General features: G+C 49.4%; 1 protein-coding gene across 2 annotated transcripts; it reads right to left on the reverse strand.

Annotated features, from left to right (window-relative positions):
* Nucleotides 1–2,132: 2,132 nt before the first annotated feature.
* SLX4 (SLX4 structure-specific endonuclease subunit) lies at nt 2,133–27,191 on the reverse strand. Of its 2 annotated transcripts, XM_030460168.1 has the most exons (16): nt 27,107–27,191; nt 24,586–24,687; nt 22,206–22,596; nt 20,968–21,219; nt 20,017–20,191; nt 19,489–19,704; nt 18,357–18,571; nt 16,979–17,292; nt 15,818–16,097; nt 15,028–15,110; nt 10,809–10,955; nt 8,738–8,907; nt 6,041–8,427; nt 4,783–4,885; nt 4,092–4,559; nt 2,133–3,576 (listed from the first exon to the last, which is right to left on the reverse strand). In XM_030460168.1, exons 3-16 carry the CDS (start codon nt 22,558–22,560, stop codon nt 3,240–3,242), a joined length of 5,502 nt encoding a protein of 1,833 aa, XP_030316028.1. In that variant the 5' UTR covers nt 22,561–22,596; nt 24,586–24,687; nt 27,107–27,191; the 3' UTR covers nt 2,133–3,239. The 2 variants fall into 2 exon arrangements, with proteins under 2 accessions (XP_030316028.1, XP_030316029.1); XM_030460169.1 differs by lacking the exons at nt 24,586–24,687; nt 27,107–27,191 and adding an exon at nt 23,089–23,152.

Raw genomic sequence — 27,191 nt, forward strand, 5'->3', positions numbered from 1 at the left:
TCTTCTCATAGAATCATAGAACTGGCTGGGTTGGAAGGGACCTCAGAGCTCATCAAGTCCAACCCTTGATCCACTCCCACTGCAGTTCCCAGCCCATGGCACTCAGTGCCACATCCAGGCTCTTTGGAAAGATCTCCAGACACGGAGAATCCACTACTTCCCTGGGCAGCCCATTCCAATGCCTGATCACCCTCTCCAGAAAGAAATTCTTTCTCATCTCCAACCTAAACCTCCCCTGGCACAACTTGAGACCCTGCCCTCTTGTCTTGCTGAGAGTTGCCTGGGAAAAGAGCCCAACCCCCCCCTGGCTCCAACCTCCTTTCAGGGAGTTGCAGAGAGTGATGAGGTCTCCCCTGAGCCTCCTCTTCTCCAGCCTCAACACCCCCAGCTCCCTCAGCCCTTCCTCACAGCAATTCTGCTGGATCCCTTCACAGCCTCCTTGCTCTTCTCTGGACCTGCTCCAGCACCTCAATCTCCTTCCTGAGCTGAGGGGCCCAGAAGGCAGGACAGGTAGGACTGGTAAGTAGACATCTGTTCCATGCCACTTCAGAATAAACCTATTGGGACTGTGTTTTTCAGGCAGGAACAGTGACAATACACAAACAGAGGTGGTGGCAGCTGCGAAGGAGCATCCGTACTCAACCCCAAGGGTCATTCCTTGGGCACAGCCAACTTGGAAGCAGTGTTTTCCAAAGCTGACTCAGCTCCCACCCTGCATCTGGGTAAGCTCTGAGCAATGCCATTGACATATCTGCTCCTTTCTTTATCTTACACAAATAAACATCTAATCCCTTGGTTGGAAAATGTTTGGTTTTCCCTCGAGCCTTGGAAGTGTTAGAGGAAACAGAAGCATCAAAATATTTTTGATAGCTGCTACCACACAGTTGGAAACAAAAATATGGTAACAGAGTCTTTTCCAAGACCAATAATGAGCTTGCATTAGGAAGGTAAGAAAGCACAGCAGTGGATACAGACCAAAGCTTTGGCAACACAGCATCCTGGCAGATGGCAACACCAGCCTAGCCTGGCTGCTTACCCATAAACGAAGCAGGAGAACCAGCAATTGCTTTCAGATAACTTCAGTGTGTGTCAGAGATGTCCCCTTGGTCTTGAAGGCTGCAGAAGATTTTAAATCCTTTTCTCATCATTTGAGACAGGTTTTAGAACTGTCAGAGACATTTCCTTTTGTCAACTTCAGCAGGAGGAAAGGCTCTGCCAAGGGCTTTCTCCAAGCCCTGAGAGCAGAGATGGGATATTTAAAATCATCTTTCTGCATTAGGGAATGACTGCCCAGTGCTGAGGTTTCAGGATGGTGAAGACAGGAAGATGGAGACACTTCCAGTGCCTAAAATTCAGATTTTCTTCATAATGTGCTAAATAGTTTGTGATGACACAATTAATTTGAACAACTGTGATTCCCATCCACTGAACTTTGACACTGAAGGGTACAATGTAATAAAGAACTGACAATGAATGTCAATCTCACCTAAAAACAGAGCAGAAAAGCTGGGATCATATTTTCCCCTATTAAGAATGCTGGGCAGGACTGAAGCTCTTCCCATGTTTGAAGTGCACACCTGAGAAATCCCTGGTCCACAGAGGGAAACATTTCCTAGGATGCCACTTCAGTCAAGCCTGGTGCTTCTCACCTAACAACCCACCCCCTGGCAGCTCTTCCACAAGAAGGGGAGGGAGGAAAAGTGATTTGACTGCCAGGGAAGAAAACTATCCCAAATTCCTGAAAATCCACCAGCCACGCAGCCAGCTGTCCCCATCACCCCTGCTGCAGTGACACTGGACAGAGCAGCTTCCCAAGGGCTCCCCCACTGCCCCTGCACCAGCAGCCCACTCCCCTCCAGGGACAGACCCCAACACCTCCCCAGCTCCCCCTTACCTCTGGGTTGTGGAACTGGGCAGGTCCTTCTCCAGACATCTCCTCCACCTCTCCTTGCTGCTGGGCACTCATCACAACTCCTCTTCTGCCAGCTCCCTGTGCAGGTGCAGACTGCAGACCCTGCTGCTCCTGACTAGACCCAAACTTTATCATTAGTACCTTACCAGTTGTTTATTGGATATAATATAAATCAAATAAAACCAAGGTCTCTTTTGTATCAAAAATAGAAAAAATATTTATATGTTCCCAATACATTTAGAAATCTGGCTTCTTTTTCTGAAGTGCTGTGTCCATTTTGTTGAGACTCTTTGCAGAACTACCAGGACAGATAAAAGTCAGAGGATGTGAAAGCAAACACACAAAAGGTGACAATTTGGGATCCAAGATTCCCCCAAGAGACTGAGACAGTTTGCAATGTTAGATCAGTCCAGTTTGGAAAGGAGACTGATGAGGGCTTAACTCAGGTTATAATAAGTCCTGAAGAGATCCAGAAGTCACACTAACACTGTTTTATAAACCTCTCTGGTGGGGACATACTGCAGCTGCAGTGACATGGTCTCACTGCACTCTGAATATGGAGCTGATGGGATCTCTAACCCAGCTCCAGCACACGAGGGAACACCCAGGACTGGATGTTGGACTCTAAAGTGCTTTCACATGATGTCTGGTGTCAGAGGGCACTCTGGGGAGCATCACAGCTGCTGTTTTACAGCCATTTAAGGAACACAGATACAGGAGTCTTACCAGTAACAGCAAACTGGATCAAGGACAGAAGAAAGGCAGTGTATTTCCACAAAGCTCCTGCCTTAACAACCAGCAGGGTAACTGTCAGCTGAAGAAATGAGGATGAAAGTCACAGGGGTCTAAACACTGAGTGCTTAACACAGGGGGAAGGTTTCTCACAGTAAAGTTCCTCTCCTGAGCACTGGAACTTGAAGGGTTAAGCATTTCAGAGCCCAGGGAAAAGCTCCTGGCAAGAGTCACTGGGGAAGAATCTGCCTCTGGAAGTACCAAGGGGAAGGAAAGTTTGGGACCTAAAACCTATTAGAAAAACGCAAAGAAAAGGCACAGGAGGAAAAGATGGGGGGGAAGAAGAGGCTGCAGAGGGTCTGTGTGCTGCAGGCAGCCCAGCAGCTGGAGGAGTTGTGCAATGGGGAGCTGAGGGCTGGGAAGGGCAGCTGAGTTCCCAGCCTCTCCAGCATGTCACCTCTGAGCAGGCCACAAGGAGGAGCAGTGCACCCACCCATCCGAACCGCCGGTACCACCAACCCGGAATGCGGTTCCAGCGTCACCAGGAAGGCCCCGGCTACAAGGTTTTCAGGACGGAGGGAGGAGTGGGCTCCATTCAGCATCGTCTCCTCTTTTTTTTGTTCCCCTTTCTCCTCTGTTCCCTCTGTTTCCGAGCTCTGGCTGTGGTACATGTGATACAGTGAGCATCTAAGAAGCCCAGCAGCTTTGCCTTGGAGATTTTGATGCCATTCTGTTTCAGCTCAGTGTGCAGGTCATCCAGCTCGATGGGCTCATAGAACAGAACTCTGTGGTACAGGGCTGTGTTGGACTGGATGTAGGACCTCACTGCCTCCAGCTTTTCTTCCTCCCGTGCTGCTGCCTGAGATGCTGGAAACTCCTCTTCCTCCTCTTCAGATGTGAAAGCAGAGGCTTCAAATCCATTTATGAAAGAACTAAAAGAAAGATCATGTCAGAGCAGAGACCAAGAAAAGAACAGGCTCTCAAGGACAGGACCAGAGCCCCCCAAGCCCCCAGTGACCACCCCCTGTGATTCCCCTCTATAGGATCACAGCCTGCCCAGTATCAAATGAGCAAAGCAGAACATGGCACAGGTTCTACCAAGTGCCCCAGCTCACCCAGCCTGGAGCCACTGGGCAGGGCAGCCCCTGCAGGCAGTGCTGCCTCTCTCCTTGTCAGAACTCTTAACTTGCAGAGATCAGGCAGGGCAGATGCAGGCCTTGCCCACATGCAGCCACAGGCACTTTCCTGTTCTGGGAATAGCTCACTGTGAATTGGATTAAAACCCCAAAACCTGTTTCTTTCTTGTAGGAGGGTGTTAACCTTCAAATGACACACCCAAGGAGGTGACAGGGCCACTGCAGGCCACATGGACACTCACCTCTGTTTCCATATTCCTAGCTCTGCTCTGTCCTGCTCCATTGACTGTTTTATTATTTTGTCCCCTCACCTCTGTGAACCAAAGGAGACGTCGCTTCCATCCTCTGAAGAAACTGCAGACTCCTGAGAAGCTGAGAGCTCTGGTTCCTCACCATCAGCTGCCAGAGAACATCTCTCTGGAGACACAGATGACTTTTTCTGCTTTTTGGCTCCTTCTGGGTGAGAGGTTGTTGTTTTAGTTCTCTTCTTGGGTGCTGCACAGCCTGCTCCATGGGACCCAAGGAGGTGACCATCAGCCTGCCCAGCAGCAGCAGTCTGTTTCCTCCTGCCCCCAGCCCTGGAGGCAGTGCCACGCTTCCCACCTCCAGCCTGCCCTGCCTTGGACTGCCTGGAGTGTTTGGGCAGAGCCTTCTGGGAGGCAGGCTGGGAAGATGGGATTTCATCCTCAAAGTCAGAGTCCACGTCCTGGTGAGTGTACTGGAATATCTCCTTCAGCTTCAGCACCATCTGGCGTTTGGGGAGAGCACGAACACCAAACCTGCAAGAGCAAGGTGGGAGCTCAGGTGAAGATAATGCTGCACCTTCCACTGCCAACAGCTCCACAAGGGGCTGGGGCCACAAGTGGTCAGCTGGAACAGTGTGACATGACCTCCAAAGCCACTGACTGGGCTCTCCCCCAGGTTTCCCTTCAGCCCAGGAGCTTGTTGTCACACTGCCTGCTGACAAGCTGCTGCTCCTAGAGAGGTGGAGGTGCCACTGACCTGCGCAGCTCCTTCTTCAGCTGTGGGGTCTCCATGATGGAATAAGCTGGCATTGGTGTCATGGGAGTGTGGGGAGGCTTCCCATCCTCCTGACAGGAGGCTTCTGCAGCAGAATGAAATGACCAGGGTCAGAATTAGTAGAGAAAGGACTTTAAAAGGACTTTTAATCTTCCTCCCTCACAGTATATAATCATTGTTTAAGCAGCAGTATTTTTCCACAAGCTCTTTCACTTATTTACTTACTGAACAGAATGCTCAACACATTTTTCTCCTAAACTAGGAGGCTTATTGATTTAAATCAGAAAACAGCTTAAATTAAGACATATGTTATGTCTTGCATATGAAGCCCATTAAGGGGTTTATTAGAACAGGTAATGTTTGCAAGGCAGTAAAAAACCCTCATGTTTACTGAATTCTGTAAAGTGGTTGTTCTCCCAGGAAGGAAACTTCATAATAGGGTCTTGATGTAGAAGAAACTGAGCAAGACAAGCTGCTGAGGTCTGGGGTCAGCTATTGATTTAAAAACACCAGTTTACTGATCCTGTGAAGCACACTCGATCTCATACATCATGTTCTAAACACCCATTAAACTAATCACTTAGTGTGGCATAATTAATAATGGCACAATATGATACTATGAGATCAATAACTGGTCTTAGATGGAAGGAACCACCCCAGGATATGTGCTGGGCATGCAGAGGTCTGTTGCAGAACTAGCAAACAGGAGGCAGCAGAAGACAAGAGTGCATCAGCAGAGCTTTGCAGGAAAGCTTCACCTGTGAATGGGCAGGGACAAGGGACACTCCCAGTGCAAGGACACCCTCTGTGCCTGTGCCAGGGGGTGTGGTGCTCACCTGATGTCCTGGTGTTGTCACCACAACCTGACACCAACTGGCTTCACCAATGCATGAAAAGCAAAAGCTTGAACAGAGCCCCCACTGCTACAGGGAACAAATCCTCCCTGGCATGCAAGCTGAAGGACAGGTTTTATGCTGCCCTGGGAAGGGTTTGTGCTGCCCTGGGGAGGGTCTGCTCCTCCAAGTCCCTGGAGCTTCTGCAAGGACCACGACAATCAAAGAACCAGTGTGGATGAAACACAAGTGGCTCTGCTCCAGGAATCTCCCCCAGCAGAAGGTGACTGTACCCTCTTTGTGCCTGGCCCTGACAGCTACTTCAGATCAGAAAGCCAAAAGACCCAAGTGACCAGCAGGACAGTTTAACCCAGTTCAGTGACACTGGGATCAGTATGAGTGCTCACCAGGAGTCTTCACAAGATGTGGCTGAGAGGCACCTGCTGCAGCTGATGGCCTCTGGGACAGAGGAAGCATCTCTGGGAATTCATCTTCCACCTCTTCTCCATTCCAGTCATCCCAGAGTTTGGAGTTCAGGTAACTTGGTTTACTGCTCCCTGATGGACAGGCCTCAACAGGACTCACAGCTCTTCTCCTGCTCAGAGGGCTCCCCTGGAGAGGGGTGCTGCCCCGAATTTCCTGCAGCTGGACTGGGCTCAGGTCCAGTTTGGGTGTGCTGGTGGTGCTGGTCTCTGCATGGCTGACACAGAAGGAGCCCTGGTTGTCACCTCTGACTGGTGACAGACACTCAATGTGCCAGCAGTCATCAGCAGGGCCTGGGGGGTCATCACAAAGCAGGACACTGCTACTCACAGAAGGCAGACTGATTTCCTTCTCACTGTCCCCTATCTCAACCACACTGATATTTGTTTTATCCTCCAGTGGTTGTTCATGGCATGAGGGCACAGGTTGGGATAAAAGTGAGACCTTGCCACATCTGCTTTTTATGTTGGTGTGGTCAGGGGAGAGAGGTTCATCCACTGGAGGAACTGGGGGGGAGCTCTTGGACAAAGCTCCAGGTGCTGGGCTGCTGGGAGGGCTCCCTTCATTGACTGAGGTCTCCATAGGCACAGCTTTGTCTGACAATGTGTTTTCACAAACTTTCACTAAATTTCCAGCCATTTCATGGTTACTATTACCTGCTGCTAAGCTCTGTGAGCTGAGTTTAGATCCTATACTCTTTAAAGAATCAATACTTGTGACCTCAGTCTGTGTGGAGAAACTTCTGCCCTTGCTCAGAACTGGAGTGCCTGGCACGAGCCAGGAGCTGTCTGTACCTGAAGACATTTCATGACCAAGCCTTTTGTCAGGGCTCAGGTTTGGACTCCATTTGCTCCCCACACAAGCATCTGTTTGTCTGCTCAGAGGCAATTCAGTGGACATCTCAACATCAGGACTGATGTGCACTGCATCTGTCATGCCACATGAGACCTGCACAGATCTCTGCTCTGTTTCAGTGACTGAGGAATTGGGTTCAGGTTTTGGTACCTCAGGACCTTGTTCTATGTTTGCACATTTCAGCTGCCCACAGATTTCTGGTGCCTTCAGAACAGAGCCTGACTCTGGTGACTCCTTCTCTTGTAACTCCATTTCATCATCAGAAGATAAAACAATAAAATCACCCTCCTGGTTCTCCTGAGCTGCAGCATCCTGAGTTCTGGTGACTGGTGATGACAATGCTGGGACATACAGATGCTTGTTTAAATCAGCATCAGGAGGGGCCACTGGAGGAACTGCCTTGCCATTTCTTGATGCAGTGTCCAGCTCCCCAGCTTTCTGAAAGAGCATTTCATCAGATGGCAATGACCTTTCCCTTCTCTTTTGCTTTGGTGTTGACACTTCTCTGGTACTCTTTCTCTCTGATTCTGGAGATGCAGGTGATGAGCCAACATCAGGAAAAAGGGGCACATGAGGTTTGGGAGGAGGACTCCAGTAAAAACCATTGCTATGTGGAGGAGACAGGTGTTTCTGTGCCTTGCTGCACAGAAAGGAATCATTAACATTAACATGTTTTTCACCAGGAGCCTCTCCAGGTTCTCTGGTACTTTCTTTCAATGGGGAAAGCTCACAGGGCTCTCCCTGAGCTGCAGAAAACAAGTGGTGGTAACTTCCATGGCTGTTACTGTCACCCTGGATGACAGGAAACTGTTTATCACAGTGATCTGCCCCATCTCCAGGGAGCTGAGATGACTTGGAATCCTTCCCACTCTCACATCTCTGAATGGTCTCTCCTTCATCAGCTGTGTCCCATTTTTGGTGCTCTGCACTCTGCAGAGCATTCATGTTCCTGCACCTATTTATATTCTGCATTTCCTCATGTGCAGACAAGTCACATTTTGATCTCTCCCCATCGCTGTCGCCCCTCAAATCTTTGAAGCTGTTGCTTACTGAAGCAGATCCAGACCTCTTTACCTCTTCCTCCTCAGGCTGCAGGTTGGTACCTGGGGCTGCCTCAGCATTGCTGCAGCTGCTGCAGTCTGTTCCCTTGCTCACCTCTATTTCACCTTGAATCATCTTCCTCTGGGTTGCAGCAAACTCATAGATTTCCTCCAGCTCCTGTTCACCCACCCCACTGTCATCTTCATTCTGGCATTCAGGGCTCAGCATAGCCACCTCTTCCTCCTCCTCACCCACCCACACTGACTTCAGGAGGTCTTGGAAGTTCTCAGTTCTGTCCTCACAATCTTTATCATCTGTCACAGAGATAATATCATCTTCTGAATCTGCTCCAGAAGACACCTGACTCTCTCCAGCCTTGTTTTCACACTTTGCCATCAGTTCCCTCACACCAAACCTGCAATGACAAGACAGCAATGTTAGGACTTTCTTTCCCCAGTGTTTCTTCTTCTTTGGCTCCCTGAGCACTCTTATGCACCTTGTAAAGAATTTGCATGAAGGGAATTTGCTGGTTTTCTAAGATGTACAAGATCCAGATGAGGAGGAACTCATGGGAAATGTAAGAGCAGGATGTTCTTATGTTCAAGTTTCATTTAAGGTGCAAGCAGAAGACTATGGAATTTTTAAGCCACTAAAACTGCCACCCAAGGTATCAGGGTGGGGTCTGTGTGGCATGAGGGGATCCAAGCCATGCTCAGGATACCAACCTGGCAGCCAGAGCCCCCACCTGGGGCAGCAGCCCAGCAGGGATGTCAGTGTCAGCAGAGTACAGGTACTGCAGGAAGGCACACACAGCCTCTCCCCCCACCTCACTCAGCAGCAGACGCCGTGTCTGGGGGTTCCCATCCTCCTGCACCAAGATCCCTTGGCTGTGAACCTGGGGTGGGAAGGAAGCAAACCAAGTCCATTGGCTGGTAAAGACACAGCAACACCAATGTTCTTGTTCCTGGTAGCTTATTCCTTTCATTTGCCAAAGTCTTATGCTGGGAGCAGGACCTGATGCTCCAGAGGGAATCCAAAGACCCCTGATGCAGAGCTTCATGTGGAACAGCCATTTCCTTCCTCACCTGACAGCTGTCAGCCTGGATAAAGTTTGACTCCTCATTGCTTTCATCACACCTATAAAAGATGGTCTTGGAGTTCTCCTGTTAGTTTTGAAATCAAAGGACTTCCCAGAGCAGTTTCCAGAGTTATCCACACCTCTGTCCCAGCAAGTTTCCTCTGATCTGTCTCAAGTTCACCTGCCCCTGATCCATGGCCAAACCCCCAGCTCTCCAGGCAGACACCAGGCTCACTGCTGCTCCTCTGAACGGGACCACTGCCCGTGTGGGCCCAACCTGAGCTCATGGTTTGGAGAAAATGCCTCTCCAGACCAGTAGGGTCTCACTTCCTCTGCAGCCAAACTGTGCTATCTGAAACTCCCTCCAAAGGTGGGGGAAGCCACAGAGCAGCAAACATCAGCTCCAAAGGAATCTCTGATTCATTATGGTCTCCTCGTTACCTGAAATCTTCAACCAAGAAGAGCACTCCCTCACCTACCAGAGAAAAACCACAACATGCTGCTCTGCAGGTGGGGACTTACTGGAAAACAACCCTCTGCAGGAATCAAAAACACAGCATAGGGCCAATCCCACAGCTCTACCCACACAAATGATTCCTGCCCATGCAAACAGTGGATGGGAATGCTGAAAGCCAGACTGAGCTGCAGGGAAATAATAAAGAGAATGTGGCTAAATTGTTTTAAAGTTCTCAGATTTGTGGACACAAGCACGTTTGCTACTGGTTGTGAAGATCCCTTGTAAAATTTCCCATTAAGGCTGCTGTCTGGCATTTAAAAACTTTCTTCCCCTTCCCAGCTTTTCATGGACCCCTTAGGAATGTCTGAGTCACCTTGGGTGGAAACTACTGCCAGCATACATGAGGATAAAACTAATCCCACTGTTTCCAACAGTTTGAAAGAAAGCTCCCTTTGTCAGGGAGCTGGCTGTATGGACTGGTAGCAGCTCTGTGAAAGAGTCCAAATCTTGGGCTCACTTCCCTTCCCTGTCCTGACAGGAGGCTGCAGAGGAGCAAGATGGGAACTGTTCAACCCAAAGTGTTCCTGAGAACATAAGAACTACCTCAATAACCTTGCAAAGAGCTGAGTTCACTGCAGCTACCTCCAAGGCAACTCTGAGTGACAAAATCTCTGCATAGGTTATTTTCAAGTACTTCCCAGAATCTCTGTGCTCAAAACATCAAACCTGGGTGACAGGCAGGACACACCAAGAGGGACAAGGTGGCCTGCACGTGCCCAGGTACTGAAATTCAGGGGCAAAAAGCACTTAGGAAGCTCCTCCATTGCTCATGGCCAGCATGTGAGGAAGGATCCTTGCTTCCCCACAGTTACCCCAGATGAAAGCACCACATTTTCCACCACTTGGTCAGGATTCTCATTTCCTCAGCTGAGAAAACCCACTGCAGATCCAGAGGTCATTGCCACCAGGCCCAGCAGTGCTCTGTGCCAATTCCCTAGCATTAGATTGGACATTAGAAACAATTTCTTCACTGGAAGAGTGGTCAGGCATTGGAACAGGCTGCCCAGGGCAGTGGTGGAGCCACCTTCCCTGGAGGTGTTGAAAAAATGGGAGTGACACTTCAGGGTGTGGGTTAGTGGGCAGGGTGGTGTTGGGCTGATGACCTTGGAGGTCTTTTCCACCCTTCATGGTGCTGTGATTCTGTGCTGAAGTAGGGGTGGGTGAAGGCAGCAGAGGAGGAGTTCCTGTCAGCAGTACTTACAGCCTGAGCAGCCTGTGGGCACCGTGCATACAACACAAACATGTGGGAATAAAGGACTTCCCCAGAGTCCACCTGGAACTGGACATCACTTAAGTGGGGGTTGTTGACCATGGCACTGAAATCTTCAGCCAGCAACCTGAGAGAGGACTGGAACACAGAGGGAACACAGAGGGAAGTTCAGTTACAACTGTCAGACAATTCCCTGCCAAATAAGGAGGGAACAACCCAGTCTGTCAGCATAGCTGTAGGGTGAGCACTGCTCTGCAGACATGGCCTTTGCCTTCTGAGGGTGTTCATCAGCTTTAGCAACTTCAAGCCTTCCATAAAACAAATGTCTAACAGGCATTTCTGGTTTTGTTTTCCCTCACTTTTTCAGAGTCTGGCAGTTGTGAAGAAAGGCTCCTCGTGCTGTATTCTCTGTTCTGCCTTGTGTTACAGCACATTATCACCCTCAGATCTTCACCACACCATTTCCTGATGTGGTCCAGACACTGCCTACAGCTGGCCTCTTGATCTGCTGCCTCCCACCACATTTTTAGGAAACTGTAATTTCCACTTTGATGGACTTGAACTCAATTCAGTGTAATTAGAGGAGAGAGGATGACTCAGGGATGGGGTAAGGAGCCTTTCTTCTCTCATTCACTGTCTGGCAATGACAGGAGAGCAGCTCTGCAAGAGGAGCCCACCTAGAATAAAACTACTGTAGGTTTCTACTTCAAAGGAATTCAGGTGCATGTTACTGAAACTCCTTTTGGAAACTCCACTCAACTACAAAAGAGAACCAAAATCTCTATTATCATTCTAGAACCCATTGCTGAGATTTTGGGGAGGGCTGGCAGACTGAGCTTCCTGTAGCTGCCTCCTGGTGCTGGTCAGGTCAGTCCTGGGGCATGCTGCCAAGGACAGCAGTGAGGAACACTTCCTGCCCTCCAGCTGCTCCCAGTAGGATCCCATCTCAGGCAAACTTCTGGAGGCTCAGATCCCTCTAGGTAACTGTTGTGCCTCTGGAAGTGCCCAGTGCTGAACAACCCCAATCCCTCAGCCTGCCTTCCCAGGGAGCTGCTCAGCCCTCTGAGCATTCCAGTGGCTCCTCTGGACACCTCCCAGGAGCTCTGTGTCCTTCTGGTGTTGGGGACTCCAGAACTGGACACAGGACTCCAGGTGGGGTCTGAGCAGAGCAGAGGGGGAGAATCCCCTCCCTTTACTGACTGACTGTGCTTCTGGGGATGCAGCCAGGATCTTGTTGGTTTCTGGGCTGTAAGCACACACTGAGGGCTCATGTTGAGCTTCTGGTCCATCACCACCCCCAAGTCCTTCTCCTCAGGGCTGTCTGCAATCCCTTCTCCTTCCAACCTGTACTGGTGCATGGGATTTTCTTGATCCAGGTGCAGAACCTTGCACTTGGCCTTGATGAATTTCACGTGGTTTGCACCAGTCCCCTTCTCCAGCCTGTCTAGGTCCCTCTGGATCCATCCCTTCCCTCCAGTGAGCTAACTTCACCACACAGGTTGTTGTCAGCAGCAAATCTGCTCAGAGTGCATCCATTCCACTGTCCATGACAGAGCACTGGTCCAGGTACCAACCTCTGGGGAACACCACTCCTCACACCTCTCCATTTGGACACTGAGCCACTGACCACCACTCTTTGGGTGCCTCCAGCCAGCCAGTTCCTCATCCAGTGAGTGCTCCATCCATCAAATCTGTATTGTTCCAGTGTGGGGCAGTGTTGAATGCCTGCACAGCTCCAGGTAGATGACATCTGTTGCTCTGCCTCTGTTCACTGAGGCTGTGAACCCCTCATAAGAGGCTTTGCTATCTGCTTGCCTTAGCAGAGCCTTCAGGAGGATCTGCTCCATCATCTTGCCAGGCACAGAGGTGAGACTGACTGGCCTGGAGTTCCTTGAGTCTTCTTTTTTTCCATTTTAGATAATGGGGGTTATGTTTCCCCTTTTCCAGCCAGCAGGAACTTCACCAGACTGCCAGGACTTTTCAAATAGGATGGGCAGTGGCTTTGCAACTTCACCCACCAGTTCTTTCAGGAGCCATGGCTGAATCCCATCAGGTCCCATGGACTTGCTCACCTTCAGGTTCCTTAGGTGGTCTCCAATCTGCTCTTCAGAGCAAACACACTAATTCACTGACCTTGTGCTTTTCAAACCTACTGCAGAGTTAAGAAACTGCAAGCTTTATTCCAGTGAACATCTGCATGAGATGCAGTTCCACCTGGCACAACACAGCCCTTTATTTTATTAGCAGGTTTCTACATCAGCTCAGTGGACTGTGCAAACCCAAGCTCTCTGCTTGCTCCAGCATGTGTCTGCAGGCAGCCAGCACTCATTAGCACTGGAGCAGCACTTGGAACACTCCTCCCAGGACTTCATAGGTGGGCCAGAGAAGGCTCTGCCTGTCGTGGCAGTGGCATGGACTGATCTCCAAGGGGAAGACAGGAAGCTCAGTCTGGAAACTAATCTCTGTTCCTTGCTTTCTTATTCTTGGCAGGTAGGATACCTGCAGGACAGGAGCCCAGGATGCCAGCAAACACAGACTCCTGATGCTACGTTCCAGGCAGCAGGCCCAGAACAGCTTTCCTGCTGCTGCTGCTGCTAAAATTATGAACCAAGAATGGAGAAATTAAACCAGGACAGAAACCTCCTGCCTGCACTGTTCTCTGTGCAAAGCAAACAGCTCTGAGTATGCAAGGGCTCCCGTGGCAGGACACCAGAACACTGTTCCATGGGGGAGGCCACCTAGACTGGAGTTCAGAGGTGACCCAGAACCCTTCAGCATGGGTGTGGGATGTGTCACCAGTTCAGGGGATGTACTCACCCCACAGGGCTACACTCTGCCTCTACTCACACAAAGCAGAAATCTCTTCAAATGCCAGCCCAGCTCTACAGCAACACATCATTTGCTCAGGAGAACCAACATGGAATCAAACTAAACCTGAAAAAATTATTGTACTGGTTTTGCTGGTAGCAACTGGTTTCAAAAACAGTTGCAAGGAGTTCCTGTACTGCTAGAAGCCTTAGGTTTAACAGACTCAAAATCTTAGAAAACAAGGTGATTTTTCCTGCTAAGGATTTATTTTTAATACCCCCAGAGAAGAGAGTTTCTGTAACATGCAGCTGAGATCCTCAAGTTGAGCAGAATCCCCCCTCACAGAACTGTCTCCTTTCCAAAGCCTCTTGACCCTACTAGCACAACATGAAAGTGCTTTCTCAAGGCATCACAATTTACCTGGTACCAGAAGCTACAATTATTTATTATCAAACCAAAGATAATAATTTTCACCAGATACAGTGGATGACCCCAGTAAGAAAAGAATTAGTTTTTTTTTATATGCCCTCCAGTTGAAGAAAATGGATTACACCCCAATGGGGGATTACACTTCCCCTGGTGAATCTGGGGTCTGACCTACAGAACACACTGGCTTGACAAAGCCACCACCTGTGACTTACCAGCCAGTGTTCTTCATGTACTCACCACAGAGAGCACTCCAGTTTTCAAGCTAGTTCCTCTGATGTGTTCCCACAACTGTGGATTTTTTAAAGCTCACATTGGCAGTGACAAAGCACCCATCACCCAGGGACCCCATGGCATCCCACATCATCTCTCGGGCTTTTATGCCAGAGGAGAGGATTTAGTGTGACTCAGCCAGTCCTTGCAATCATTTTCTCTTTCACTGCAAGGCACAGCATGGAGAGGAGGGTGACAGAGGAGGAACAGCTCTGCTCAGAAGCACCAAGGGGTGCATCAGCTTGGAGGAAGCACCAGGCAGCTCTGTCTCACCTGGGCTGCAGCCAATTTTCTCTTGCCAGCCTGGGCATTAAAGCAGAGCACTGCCTCAGGTGGCATCTCCAGCTCCTGCCCCCAAATACTCCTGGAGCTGTAACTGTCTGACCTGGTCCCATTGCTCCAAACTATGCACAGGCTGGCCTTCTGCTGTCTGTCACTTGCAATCCTCTCTCCCATCAGGCAGGACAAGCACTGAAAAATCCCCAGGCCTGCTTGTGAGCATCAGTGAAACATCACACAGGTGCTGATCTCACCTGTGCCCCCTGTCACTCCTGACTGACTGGGAACCTTAAGCACCTCCTGGTTTCTACAGAAAGGAATGGGAAATATTCCATACTTCCATGACCTGCACAAAGATAATAGCTCCTTTTTCACAGTCCTAAATAAATACAAAGAAAGTGTGGGGGAAAAAAGCAGTCCTTACTGTTTTACTGCTGCTCCTCAGGAGGTTCTTCTCTTTGGATCCAAAGCCACTATGTGGAGTCTCACTGGCAGGCAGCTCTTTTCCTCAAAGAAGAAAAAGCCATCACAGATCAGACACAACTTTTTTGTGAGTCAGAGCAATGTTAAACCTCCTGACAGGCCCCTGGCTCCTTTAAGCAGCCTGGCAGAGCTGGAGGCTCAGCCTCTCCCTCACTGTACTGTGAGCAGCTGAGCACTATCCAGCCATGAGCAGCATCAACCAACCCCCTGCAGCTCTGTGTGTGCCATGACCACCCAGCTGGGTGGAAGGGACAGCACAGAGCTGCCCACACTGAAACTTTTTCAGCCCTGTGTAAGTACAGATAAACTTCAGGCTGTGTGCTTGGTGTACCAACATGAAACCATCTCTCCTGTACACCTGATTGTCTCAAGACCTCAGAAGTCAATGCCCATAACAGACTGTCCACAGAGCTGGGATGAGCACCTTTGGCCCAGCTGTTAAACACACCTGACAGAAAATACTTTGATATCTTTAAGGGAATTTAAAACCAGAATTCAGTATCAGCTGTCCAGGAATCCTCTCAAATGCTGGGGTTTATGAATAACTTCAGAAACATCAGCTTACTTGTATCTGAAGCTTAGAGCAGAAAAACATCCCCCCCACAATTATCACCTCTTGGATCAACTTCCACATCCTGTGGGTCCTGCCATGGTTCTCCTAATGCACCACAGCATAAGTCTGTGGGGCTGAAGGCACCAGGGACACAGCTCATGGAGCTGCCACAACTTACCTGCCTGCTCCACTGCCTGAACCTGCTCAGCATCAAGGTTCCACTGAGTGAGGGTAAGTCCTTCCTTGGCCAGCTCCACCAGGTCCTGCAGGGTCTGAGCATCCTTCTGACTGGGAGATAAAAACTTTCCATCTTCATGGCCTGACCTGAACTCATCAGAGGTTTGGCCTCCAACCTCCATGTTAGTGGGCTCATGAGAACTGAGGTCAGGCTGAATTTGCTGGGATACTTTGAGCTGCTCAGATCCCACTGGTGACAGAAGAGTCTCTGGCTTGTGAATCTGATCAAAAGAAGAGGAAAAAAGACACCAATAAATGAGGTCAGGTTGCAGAGGTATTTGCAGAGCTCAGAGTGCAGCCCCTACTTCATCCTTTTGAAAGATCCAGGAAAGGATTACAGAGCATTCCCCAGACCCAAGGGCTTCTGAGGCAAAAGCTTTCTGCAGTTTTATGAAAGGCTCTCTGCAGATAAGACAGCTCCAAAGAGGAGAAAGGGAGCTACAGCAGCAGATGCAGAACAGGTGGTTTCTCCAGGAGCATGTCTGTGCAGGCAAGGCCAAGCAGGAGCTCCCAACACCTCAATATTTCAGTACCTGGAGTGCCTGGCAACAGCTGCAGCTCTCCAGGTGCTTCTGTTCTGCGTTCTGAAATGCTTCTGCAGTTACATATAACTAAATCAAACTTTCACCTTGGAGCTGACACTTCCCAGGTTTGGTCTCTGTTTCCCAATAAAATAGGTTTATTTCTAAGTAAAATGGTTTAGCCATTTCTGTGACTGGATAGAATCAGATGGGGAAAATGCACTCCTGCCATGATTTTAAAGGATTTTTTCCTCTTTTTTTGTTTTTTTTTTTTTTTTTAAATTCTCTGGCAGTTTTTGGCTTGAATGCAAGGATGGGGTCCCCCTACTCAGGATTCTCTGTTCTCATTGGTTTTGTTTCCTGAAAGCTCAAGGAGTAACAAGGGAAGATGAGCTTTGGCCTCCTCTCAAAAGGGAGAAATGGAAGTTCAGGATCATAAAACCTGTGTAAGAGCAGGGGACAACAGGGCACGAGCAGTGAGTGTGCACAGGCAGGGGGCTGTTTAAATTCCAAGTGAGGAAAAGAGAAGGGTTACAGGGCAAGCACACGAATATCAGAGCCAGGACAAAAGAGCATCTCACCTGCACAGGCTTCCAAGGCACAATTGGAGGGGTTAATCCTGCAATGTAGAATGATTCAGGGTCACAGGGTCCTGTCAGAGCACTGATATTCCATAAAAAGCACTCTTTGGTTTTGGGCAATGGCAAGAGCCAGGATGCTTTCCCAGATTCATCCTCCAAAATTTTACTCGTGGGAAGCTGAGGGGTGGGAGGGAATTCCACCTCTTCTGCCAGCAGCATGGCTACTCGCTCTTGGATCCTTTTGAGGGCCTTCTCTGGGTCCTGAAGCAGCAGGGGTGGAGGGGCAGCTGGGCCTCGTTTACGCTGCTTTTTCTCTTTAAAAAGAGAAGAAAAATAAATAAAGAGCTGAACACACAGGGCAGAAGAGCTCAACCTGTCAGCTGCTTCAGGTGCTGCAATTAGTGATGACCAAAAGGCAGCTACAAGCTGAACAGAACTCTTGAGGTTTCTGTGGGTAATCATGAGCTTCACCTCACCCCAGTGGGGGAAATGACCTCCAGAAGAGCCTGACTGCTGCTCACCCTGTTCTGCTGGGAGCTCTCACACCTCTACTAAAGCTGATCAGCAGGGAGGGCACTGATATCCATGCAGCTGCCTCCCAGCACCTCTATGGCACTGCTTCCCAAAAACAAGGGAGAGAAGACCAGCAAGAAACCCACGAAGGATCATTTTCTTGTGTACTGGTCACTAAGGAGATCAAACCACAGCTCCCATGAACGTGGTGCAGCTTCCATTTGGAAACCCTGTGTTTTACCATCTCTGTCTTACTGAGCCCCAAATCCAATTTATTGGCAGGACAAAACCTGTGCAGTGCCATGAAGAGTGAGAACTCCCCTCTGTGCACCACTCCATGCTCCCCCCTGGCACTCCTCTTCCTTTCTAAACCTTTTGCACACTGAAATAGCAAAGCACGTGCTCAGGAGCATGTGGTGTACATGTGTACATGGCAGAAAGATAACAAAGAGATAAGAGATGGGGCTGAACAAGCTCCAGCAATCCAGGCTGCAGCAAATGAGTTAAGAGAAAAAATCCACTGTGAAGAAATAACAATAATCTTCTCATGTTATTTCTTTCCACTTCCACAGTTTACAGAAAAACAACAAAACAGAATAGAGTAGTTTACAGATTCAAAACAATCCATTGGTGAGAAAAAGCATAAGATTCTTAAGGGACTTCACTAAACCCCATGGACATCCTGCAGCCTCCCTGGACTGTGTGTGGATACTGTATCCTGCTGAAGCTCTGACAGCTTAAGCAACCCAGAAACAAGGCTGTCACCCCTCCCAGACCCAACAGGAAAGTTTCAGTGGAGAGCAGGCTGTGCTGCATCACTCCTCCAGGCACACAGCCTCTGACACTAACTCACTGTAACACATACCTGATCCTGGCTTCCATTTGATTGGCAAAGCAGCCACTGGTTTCACATTTGTAACTGATTTTGCTGGTTCCTGCTTTTCTTGCTCCAACAGAGAGCGTGACATCGCCATAGCAACCAGCAAATCCTCATCCTTAGTCTCCATTTTGGCCCTTTTCTGCATGTGCTTTGAGTTCTCTTTGGAGGAGCCTTTTCTCTTTGACCTGCTCGGCTGCTTGCTGAAACACAAGAATGCAGCAGGGAGGCAGAGTTCATGTGGCTAGACCAGAGACAAGAGACACTGAGCACTCCAGCCCAGCTGCTCTGCTTGCTCAGACTGACTCCAGTATCCAGGACAAGAAAAAACTGTCTAGGACCTTCCTCCTAGCAGAGAGCAAGGGATTTCTTATCACCCCTGGAATTCAGAGCAGTTTAGAGAAAGGCTGATATTGAACAGGCAAGCCCAAGGCTGCAGCACACCTGCCATCTCTACCTTCAACACTCCTTGGCATCACAGGGGATAAAATATGTTGAAGCACTTCAAAACCAAGATCACCAGAAAATGCTTTCCCACTCTCCTGCTTCCACGAGGAACAGCCAGCAGTCCTCCCCCAGCACAAAGGGACATACAAACCTTTCTACAAAGTCAGGCAGGCACCACTTGCTGCACTCTGAAGCTCTGCTCAGACCCAGCCCTGCACTGAGCACATCTCAAAGCACGACGTTTGCTTCCTCTTTGGCTCAGGGTGTAAAGCACAAACATCCAGTACAGCCATAAACCCAAGAGCTGAGGCACTGGCACCACAGATGCTTGAGAGAGACTTCACACTCATACTCTGTGGTTTGCTCAGTAAGCTCAAACACAGCACTTGCTGCATAGAGCACAAATAATTCTGACAAACCAGAGTCAGATCATCTACTCCCCATTCTGCTCCTTCCTACTGACTTCTCATGTCACCACCTGATCACTTCTGAAGGAAAGCAAGATGATTTCTCCTGCCACATTCTCCTCATGTGGTAAGTGGGGAGGTCCTGGCTCTATGTGACCTCCTTTACCCTGTGAGTCTGCCTCACTGCTGCCACTCACCCCAGAGCCTCAGTGTCTCTGCCAATGTCCCTCAGGCCCAAGGAAGGAACCAGCTTATTCTCAGCTTACCTGGGACACTGGAGAGGTGCATCACCAAGTGAGGACACCTGCAACTGCACTGCCTGAAGGAGCAGCTTAGGGGGAACTTCCATCTCCACAGCACAGCGCTTCAAGTGACCGGCCCGGCTCTGGGGGGTCTGGAACTGCTTCCCACAGATGGGACACTCAGGGACCTGGGGTTTGCTGGAGGAAGAGGTCTGTGCTTCTTCCATCTCATCCAGACACCTGTGACAGGATGGCAAAGCTCACCTCTGAAGACTTGATAAATTGTCTGGGCTAAGATTTAATCCATATTAAAGAAAAGAAAGCACAGTCATCTCTAGGCAGCCCTGAGGAAATGAGAAGGGCCAGTCAGGCTCTGCTGGGAGAGCAGAACTGCTTCTTAATTCAAGCCATAAAAGTTGTTAATTCAAGCCATAAAAGTTGATCCCACTATGCAGACTGCCCTGCTCCCAGGTGCTGTGCTGGCTGAGCTGAGGGAGCATCTAGGAGGCTCAGGGGGAGAGAATAAGGAGGGGACATGTCATGTCCTGTCACCTGTTCACATGCTGCTCCCGTCGTGTTGTGTTCATGGCTGAGAGATCCTTCTGGCAGATCTGACAAAAAAACAACCCTGCATCCTCCAGGCTTGCCAGGGCTTCCACTTTGGTTTCCTGCTGAAGAGCCAGAGCCAGAGCACTGTCATGCTCCAGGGAGGGAAGATGGGGGGGATCTGGCAAAGAAGGGAGAGATGATCTAAGAGAGAAAACTATGAACCCTGCACGAGATGTGTGGAGCTGTTACACCTGTTATTACAAGTGTATTAGGCTGCACGGGTAAAAATCAATTGCACTTTCTCTTGCAGCTTCACACCTGACCTCTCACAGGTTATGTACAAACTGCACTCTGCCAATGCTTGCCCTGCACTGCCCTGGGAGCAGGAGGTGGCAGTTCCTGCACAGCACATCACTCCTCAGAGCCAAAGGAGTCTGGCTACAGTCTCAGGGGAGAACATGGGACCTTACACACCACTTGTTCAAACACAGTATTTTCATGTCCATACAGAACCACCGAGGCCCTGACTTGGAAAGAACAAAACCAGAGTAAAGTTGCTGTGAATTCAATTCATCTGCACAGAAAGTGTCACCTTACAAAGTGCCTGGAGATCTACCAAAGATGTCACATTCACCTAACAGCTACCTCACACTGTCCCAAGGGAAGGATGACAAAGTTCACTGATCTGGTTGGAATTTCAACCTGTTTCCCAGCAATTATCCCTCTGGAACTGAAAACGAGGTTAATTCATCCTGAGAGGAGAGCTGGGAGAAAGGTATGCATAGTGCTTTAACAATGGAGAAAGCAGTTTTTCTCCAGCAATGTGGAGTGATTTATCTGGTGCTGCACACTGAGCCACTCAGCTAGCTGGGAACAAAGCCCAGGAATCCAGGCTGCTCCTCGTGCAGCCCTTCTGCCCAGCCCACAGCACTCCTCCTGCAAGGGGAAACATACCATCCTCTGGTGGGCTCTGCTCCTGCCTTCTGTCAGGGAAATCCCTGTGGGCTTCAGGCTCTGGCAAACCATCATCTGTGCTGTGTTTCAGCTGCTCAGGGGCCACTCTCTTGAACTGCTGCATTCTCTCCACCACCAGCTCTGCCACCCGCACCTTTGAGCCCCTGGGTGCTGCTGCCTTGGAGGGGGGTGAGGAGCAGGGCCCTGGCTGGAAGGATAAGGTGGTCTGGGAAGTGCCATTCAGGGTGCTGACTGGAGGGAGAGAAAACACCACAGCTTTACCACTCCATTTTAAACACACAGCTGAGCTGCCCCAATCTTCTCCAGCAGCAGCCTGAGCCAGGCTGAGTTTTGCAACAGCCATTCTGAGAGAGAGAAAGAAACAGTTTGTTCAGCTATGACAGGACTTTGTACTTGGTAACTACAGGAACAGGATCCTGTGCTACAGCAGAGTTGAGGTGTCTCCACATCCCTTCCAGAGGAAGGAACCTTAGAGAAGGCCTTGCCTGAAGGTCACCAGCAAGATCAACAAGCAAGGCAGCCCCCCTCAGTGTTCCCACCACAGAGCATCCTCTGGTTCCTGCTGGTCTGTGCTCTTCTCTCCAAACCCTACCTGTGGCTCAGCTTTTCAGGCTTTGGCATGAAGGAACCCAGAGTTCCCAAAGGGAGGAGGCACAGACATGACAAACTAACACCTCAGGACACTGCTGCTCAGCTGGAGGATCCTGTGGATCCCCCCAGGCCAGTATCTTGTGTCTGATCAGGACAGGACCAGTGCAAACCAATCCAATCCTCCTGCCTGACCTTATTTATCAGTTTAGGGACTAAATCCAACACCCCTCTTAACTCATTCAGAGTTTTGGCTTTGACAACATCCAGTGGCAGTATGTTTCACCTTACAATGATGCACTGAGTGAAAACACCTCAGTATACTCTAAGGTTGCTTCTAGAGGACTTCAGGGTGTTTTTCTCAGTTCTGATAGTGCAAAAAACCAGTGAACAATAACTCCCCAACACATCACTTGTACCTTACTAAAGGACATCTGCCTGCCTGTAGCAGAGAACACACCCCAAGGCAAAACCCCTGGAGCAGCCAAGATGGAAACACAAGAGGCAACCCTGGTTCAAGCAGTGCTGCTCTGTGTCCCCTCCAAGTGGACTTCTGAAGAGCTCCACTGGACTTCAGAGTGTGTTCAGTCCTAGCTCATTTTCTGTTTGAATGACGTGGGCTCACTCACCTGTCAGAGTCCTCTGGCTGCACTCACTGAGCACTGCACTCAGCTGGCTGCCTGGGAAAGGGCTCCTCCTTCCATCCCCTTGTGTGGTCTCACCACTACCACAGGCCACAGTGTCACCATCTTCTTTGTGCACCAGTGTTTGTTCCTTTGGGCCCAAGTCTTGAATGGAATTTGTTGGTAAGTGATGGGTTTGGCTCTTAGCAGCAGCTTTGCCTCTTCTCACTTTGCTCCTTGCTGCAGTGCTCTTTGGCCTGCCCTGAGCCCTCTTTGCTGCCTCAGCATCCCCAGCTCTTTTCTTGGCTCTGCCCAAAAGATTTGCCCACAGCTCTTTGAAATCATTGTCCTGTTCATCCATTGGCTGCAGGTTCCACTAATGCCAGGGCCTGTGACACTGTGAGGACAGGAGGAGATATCAGGTCAGTTCAGGTTTGCATCCTACATGACCTGCAGTTTTCACCAGTTCTTCCCCACCATTCTCCAGACTTTGATGAGGTTCTCAGAGTGGGCAACTCTGTGCTGTCCTCCTACCCCTAATTCACAGCCATTTTGGAGAGTGCATTCTTTCTCCCAGGACCCCACTTGCTGTCACAAGTTGGTTCTTCAGAGACCTCTAGATCACAAGTCAAGAACCTCAGTTCATACATAGCATGTGTAGGACCCTTGTGATATGCTACAGGGCTTCAGAATGACATAAAGGAATGTTAAAAAGGTGATTACTGAGGATGGTGTATGCAGGTAAGTGTGGGACAGGGCTGGGGTAAAGGTCTGAAGGAGGAGATCATTTGTATAGAATAGTAAGATTAGAAAAAACACATCTTGAGCCAAACCACTATCACTGCAACTTCCCAGCTGGAAAGCAGAGGAAAGCCTTCAAAACAGATACCTGATACTGGGTGGGCTTTGGTCCTGCAGCTCAGGATTTGAGACTTTCCTTTCCTGTGCACTTGTACTTACATTTCTGTAACACAAGGCTGGGGAATGCAGCAGGGGAGGGGAAGAAACCCAAAGTTCAGATCAAGCAGCTATTCTAGAGAGTAAAATTCTGCTTTGCAGCTCCACAGCTTTTAAAAGGAAAGCCCAGGCTCATTTGGAGGAGTAAATAAAAGCAGTTTCTGGTATTTCAGAAGGGCTTCAGGGACAAGCCTGAGAACAGCTCTACCCAACATGTTGAACCTGTCTCTCCTCTGACCTCCATGGCTGCTCCCCCTCAGGATCAGCTCTCCTGCTCCCTCATCCTGAGCTCTTCCTCAAAGCACCCAACAAATCACAGTGCTGACCACAGCTCGCAGATGCACTCAGAGACACCAAGTACACAGACTAAACAAGTTCTCTATGAGTTTCTTGATCTTTTCAGCCTCAGTAACAACAGCAGTGCTGGCTGGGGATTACTTGGAACAGCACTGGGTACAATGTCCAGATGGAAATGTCATCAGCCCCCAGGCAACATTAAAACTCCATCTCTATTCTTAGACATTTTGATTGTTCTCTTCTTCCTAGTCCTAAGCTCACTATGGTTCTGGCTATCTCACCAGAGGTTTTATATTGCTCCCAAAACCTATTTCTTTCAAGCCTACACTGGACTGTTTCACTTGGAATGACAGCAGCTGTGGTTCAGTTTCTCCAGTACAGCTCTGGGCACAGAAAGACTCCAAAAGCAGGAAAAACACATGCAGGATTGTTTTCTCAAATGACTTGGCTGCAGACATAGGAGGCTGAGGAATGCTGGTTACACACTTTCATGGGTCAGCCTTTCCTATAAGCAATTACAGATGTTAATGGATTTATTTATTTTAAACTTGGGCTCCAAAGCCAGCAGAGGATTTGCTGTGAATCCTGGAGTCATTTCCTGTTAGAGAGAAACTGAAGTTTTATGTAGCCAGTTCATAAATTTCCTTTTCCTGGCCAGAATCTTGGTGTAGTTATCACTGCAAATTGACCATTTTCCTCTAAGTAGAAGACAGCATGTGGAGAAAAGCAGAATCTCACATCCTCCATGGCTCTAACTACCTCTCACAGACACACTCACACTGTAATATTATTTATGGTGACTTCCTGGTATTAAACTCTGAAACAGATCAGCACTTTTATGTCTGCAGTTAAAGCAAGTGCCCCAGGTAGACCGAGTCAGACATAAAGAGGATGCAAAACTAAGAATTTATCTGTCTTACTCCTCCTTTTCTAGACTTGTATTTACAGACTTCTGCCCTGCTCAGCACCCCAGGATTTCTGCTGCTGCTATTAGTGTGTCTAAGCACCAGCTCTGGTACCAGTTTGTAGAGCTCAAAATGTAACAGCTTTGAAATAACTTCTTTCAGTACAGCATTCAGTTCCCTCTGGAAGCCTTTAGGACTCAACAAATAAAACAACCAGCAGCACTTACCTGTCCACTTGGATTCCCAACCTACAGCCCAGCAGTGCCCTTCAGGTAAAGGTGGATCAGCAAAATGGTACAAACCAGGACCAGTAACAATGAAAGATGGAACTGGGAGAGGGAGAGAAAAGGTTTGATTTAGTGTCTTTTGTACAGACTGCTCTTTTTGGCTCAAGTTCCAAGGTGCAGGGGCAGAGAGACAGCTACAGCATGATGGCTGCTACAGAGTTTCCTGTGTGCCTGGTGAGCCCAGAGAGCAGAACCAGACAGACAGACAGGACAAAGCCCTGAGAAACCTGGTCTGATCCACAGCTGACCCTGCCTGGAGCAGGATGTTGGGCCAGAGACCTCCCCAGGTCACTACCAGCCTGAATTATCCCATTACCCTACAAACAGCCCATCCTTGCCTTCTCCATTTGGGACTGATTTTGTTTCCTGGTAACTTCCTTTACACCAGAACCACAACCATTAACTCCTACAGAATCCCCTGCCTGTTCCCACCATGACCCTCCAGCCATGCAACACCCTCTCACCTTTCTGATCCTGGCATCTCTGTTTTATAAATTGAGCTCCCTGCTTTAACTGAAAAACTCCCCCAAGAATTATCCCTTTCCAGCAGTTCTTTGCTTCCTTTGTACCTCACTGCCTGTCTGCTGCTGAGACAAAGACAGAAGCTCCAAAGCCACTCTGCACAATTCCATTCATTATTTCCTCATTTGTTGACAAATTAAAGCTACTCTATTAGACTACTGAGTGACAACCTACAGGAGAAACCAGGCTGCATCTACAAATAATTATCATTTCAACCAGTTTAATATAAAGAAACAAAACCTTACTACCTTATAATTACTTAGTTCAACTCTAGGATCCTGTTTAAAGAAACGAGACACAGCAGGTAAAACATCTGCTGCCCTCCCACCTTCCAGAGCAGTTTGTCTTTTAACAACTGAAAGGATGTTTCTACCAGCAGCCCCACCACTTGACACCACCATCTCTCAAGGATCCAACACTGGGCCTGCCTGCCTGTTCCAGGAACAATCCTCCTGCCATCCCAGTCTCCAGGAAGATGTCACCATTATGACCAGAAAGTGAGGATCAGTTCTAGGCTGGACTCAAGAGCTTGTACCCAGCAGATGCCTTCTTTCCTCTCACCCCCGTGGTGGTGCCTCCACACAGAGCCCCCCAGTTCTCCCCTCTGGAGGCAAGAAAGCTGCCTTGGGAACAACTCCCTGGGATTCCCAGGGAACAGTGGGAAGTGGGGTTGTTTAACATGAGGAACTGATGCAAAAAGCAATCTGCAGCTTTTTTCATACAGACTCACAAACCTCCTGCACACTGAGCCTCTGCCCCCACCCCCATGGGGACAGCCCAGAGGGGCAGCTCTGTTCCTGGCTGAGTCTGGGGGGCTGGGGTGCTGGGCCTGGGGTGCTGGGTCTGGGGTGCTGAGGCTGGGTCTGGGGTGCTGGGTCTGGGGTGCTGGGTCTGGGGTGCTGAGGCTGCAGGCAGGAGCCATGGGGTGAGGCTGTGCCTGTGTGCCAGGCAGGATGAGCCTGGGTGGCACCTTTCTCAGCAGAAGCAATTCCCTCACTTGCTCCAGCAGCAGCAAGATGAGGGTAGGAGTGGTGCTGCCAGTCCTGTATGGCTGGCCAGAGCTTAAGGGAAAGTCAACAAATGGGATCAACGTGACTGACAGCACCTCAGCCTCATCTGAGTTAATTGCCACGGCCTGTCTGAAGCTTGGCTGCTAATTACAGGGTGCTGACAACAGGCAGGATGATGGGATGCAGGTCCTTGTGCTGGCACTGGAGGTTTTATTGCCCCCTCCCCTTCTCCTTTTCTGAAAGCTGCAGCCTGGAAATCTGAGGGCTGGTAGCAGAACCTTCAGCCAGTCCAAACACTGCACAGGGAAAGAATGTCTGCAGTGTTTGTTCTGGAACCCACTCCAGCAGGCAGTCCCTGGGGATTCTTCCAGACCAAATCCAGTAACAAGAAGCCTTCCTACCAGTTCCTGAGGGAGAAGAACCTGCATGCCAACAGTGTGACTTGTGACAAAGACCATTCCCCCATTCTCTTTCCTATTTTTAAAGATTCTCTTCACCAGAGCTCATTCTCTCCAGGTTCCTGACCAACACCTTCACCCCAGCCCCTGCTCTGCACAGACCCCTTACCCAGGGCAGCAGCTCTGTCTCTGTGCACAGAGCAAACACCAGGGCAGAACAGGAACTCCAAGTCTCCTCCAGGGCCCTGCCAGCTTTTCTGTGCCAGAACAGGCCAACAAAACCAGAGGTGGAAAATAGGAAACAACAAATTAACTCAAGCTGAGATAACCAAGGAAATGCTAACCAGGAAAATCCTCACCAGGTTCTAATGAGCAATGAGCAGCACCAGTGCCTAGGTGACTCTGGGTTACCTGACACCCCTCACAGGACCCTGCTCACATTCCCCTAAACACCTCCCACAGAAGGCAAAGCATTCCACAGGCAGGACAAACCCAGCACCTTCCAGACAGGAATTTCCAGTCACTACTTACATGACAAAATGCTCTCCTGCTTTTCAAAGGCTGCAGAAACAGAGCTCACTTTGTGAAGCACCTCACTGAAACAGGAAATGTTCAC

This window comes from Calypte anna, chromosome 14 (assembly GCF_003957555.1).
Source record: "Calypte anna isolate BGI_N300 chromosome 14, bCalAnn1_v1.p, whole genome shotgun sequence".
In the NCBI taxonomy this organism is placed as follows: domain Eukaryota; kingdom Metazoa; phylum Chordata; class Aves; order Apodiformes; family Trochilidae; genus Calypte; species Calypte anna.

Bases quoted from the DNA above. Each gene is read 5' to 3' on its own strand.
- SLX4 (XM_030460168.1), bottom strand. From the start codon at position 22,560: ATGGATGAACAGGACAATGATTTCAAAGAGCTGTGGGCAAATCTTTTG. The intron at 19,705-20,016 runs GTGACAGGACAT...ATCCTGTCACAG, and splicing joins CGGGAGCAGCATGTGAACAG to GTGTCTGGATGAGATGGAAG. The intron at 10,956-15,027 runs GTAAGGACTGCT...TCTGTGTTCCAG, and splicing joins TGAGGAGCAGCAGTAAAACA to TCCTCTCTCAGGTTGCTGGC.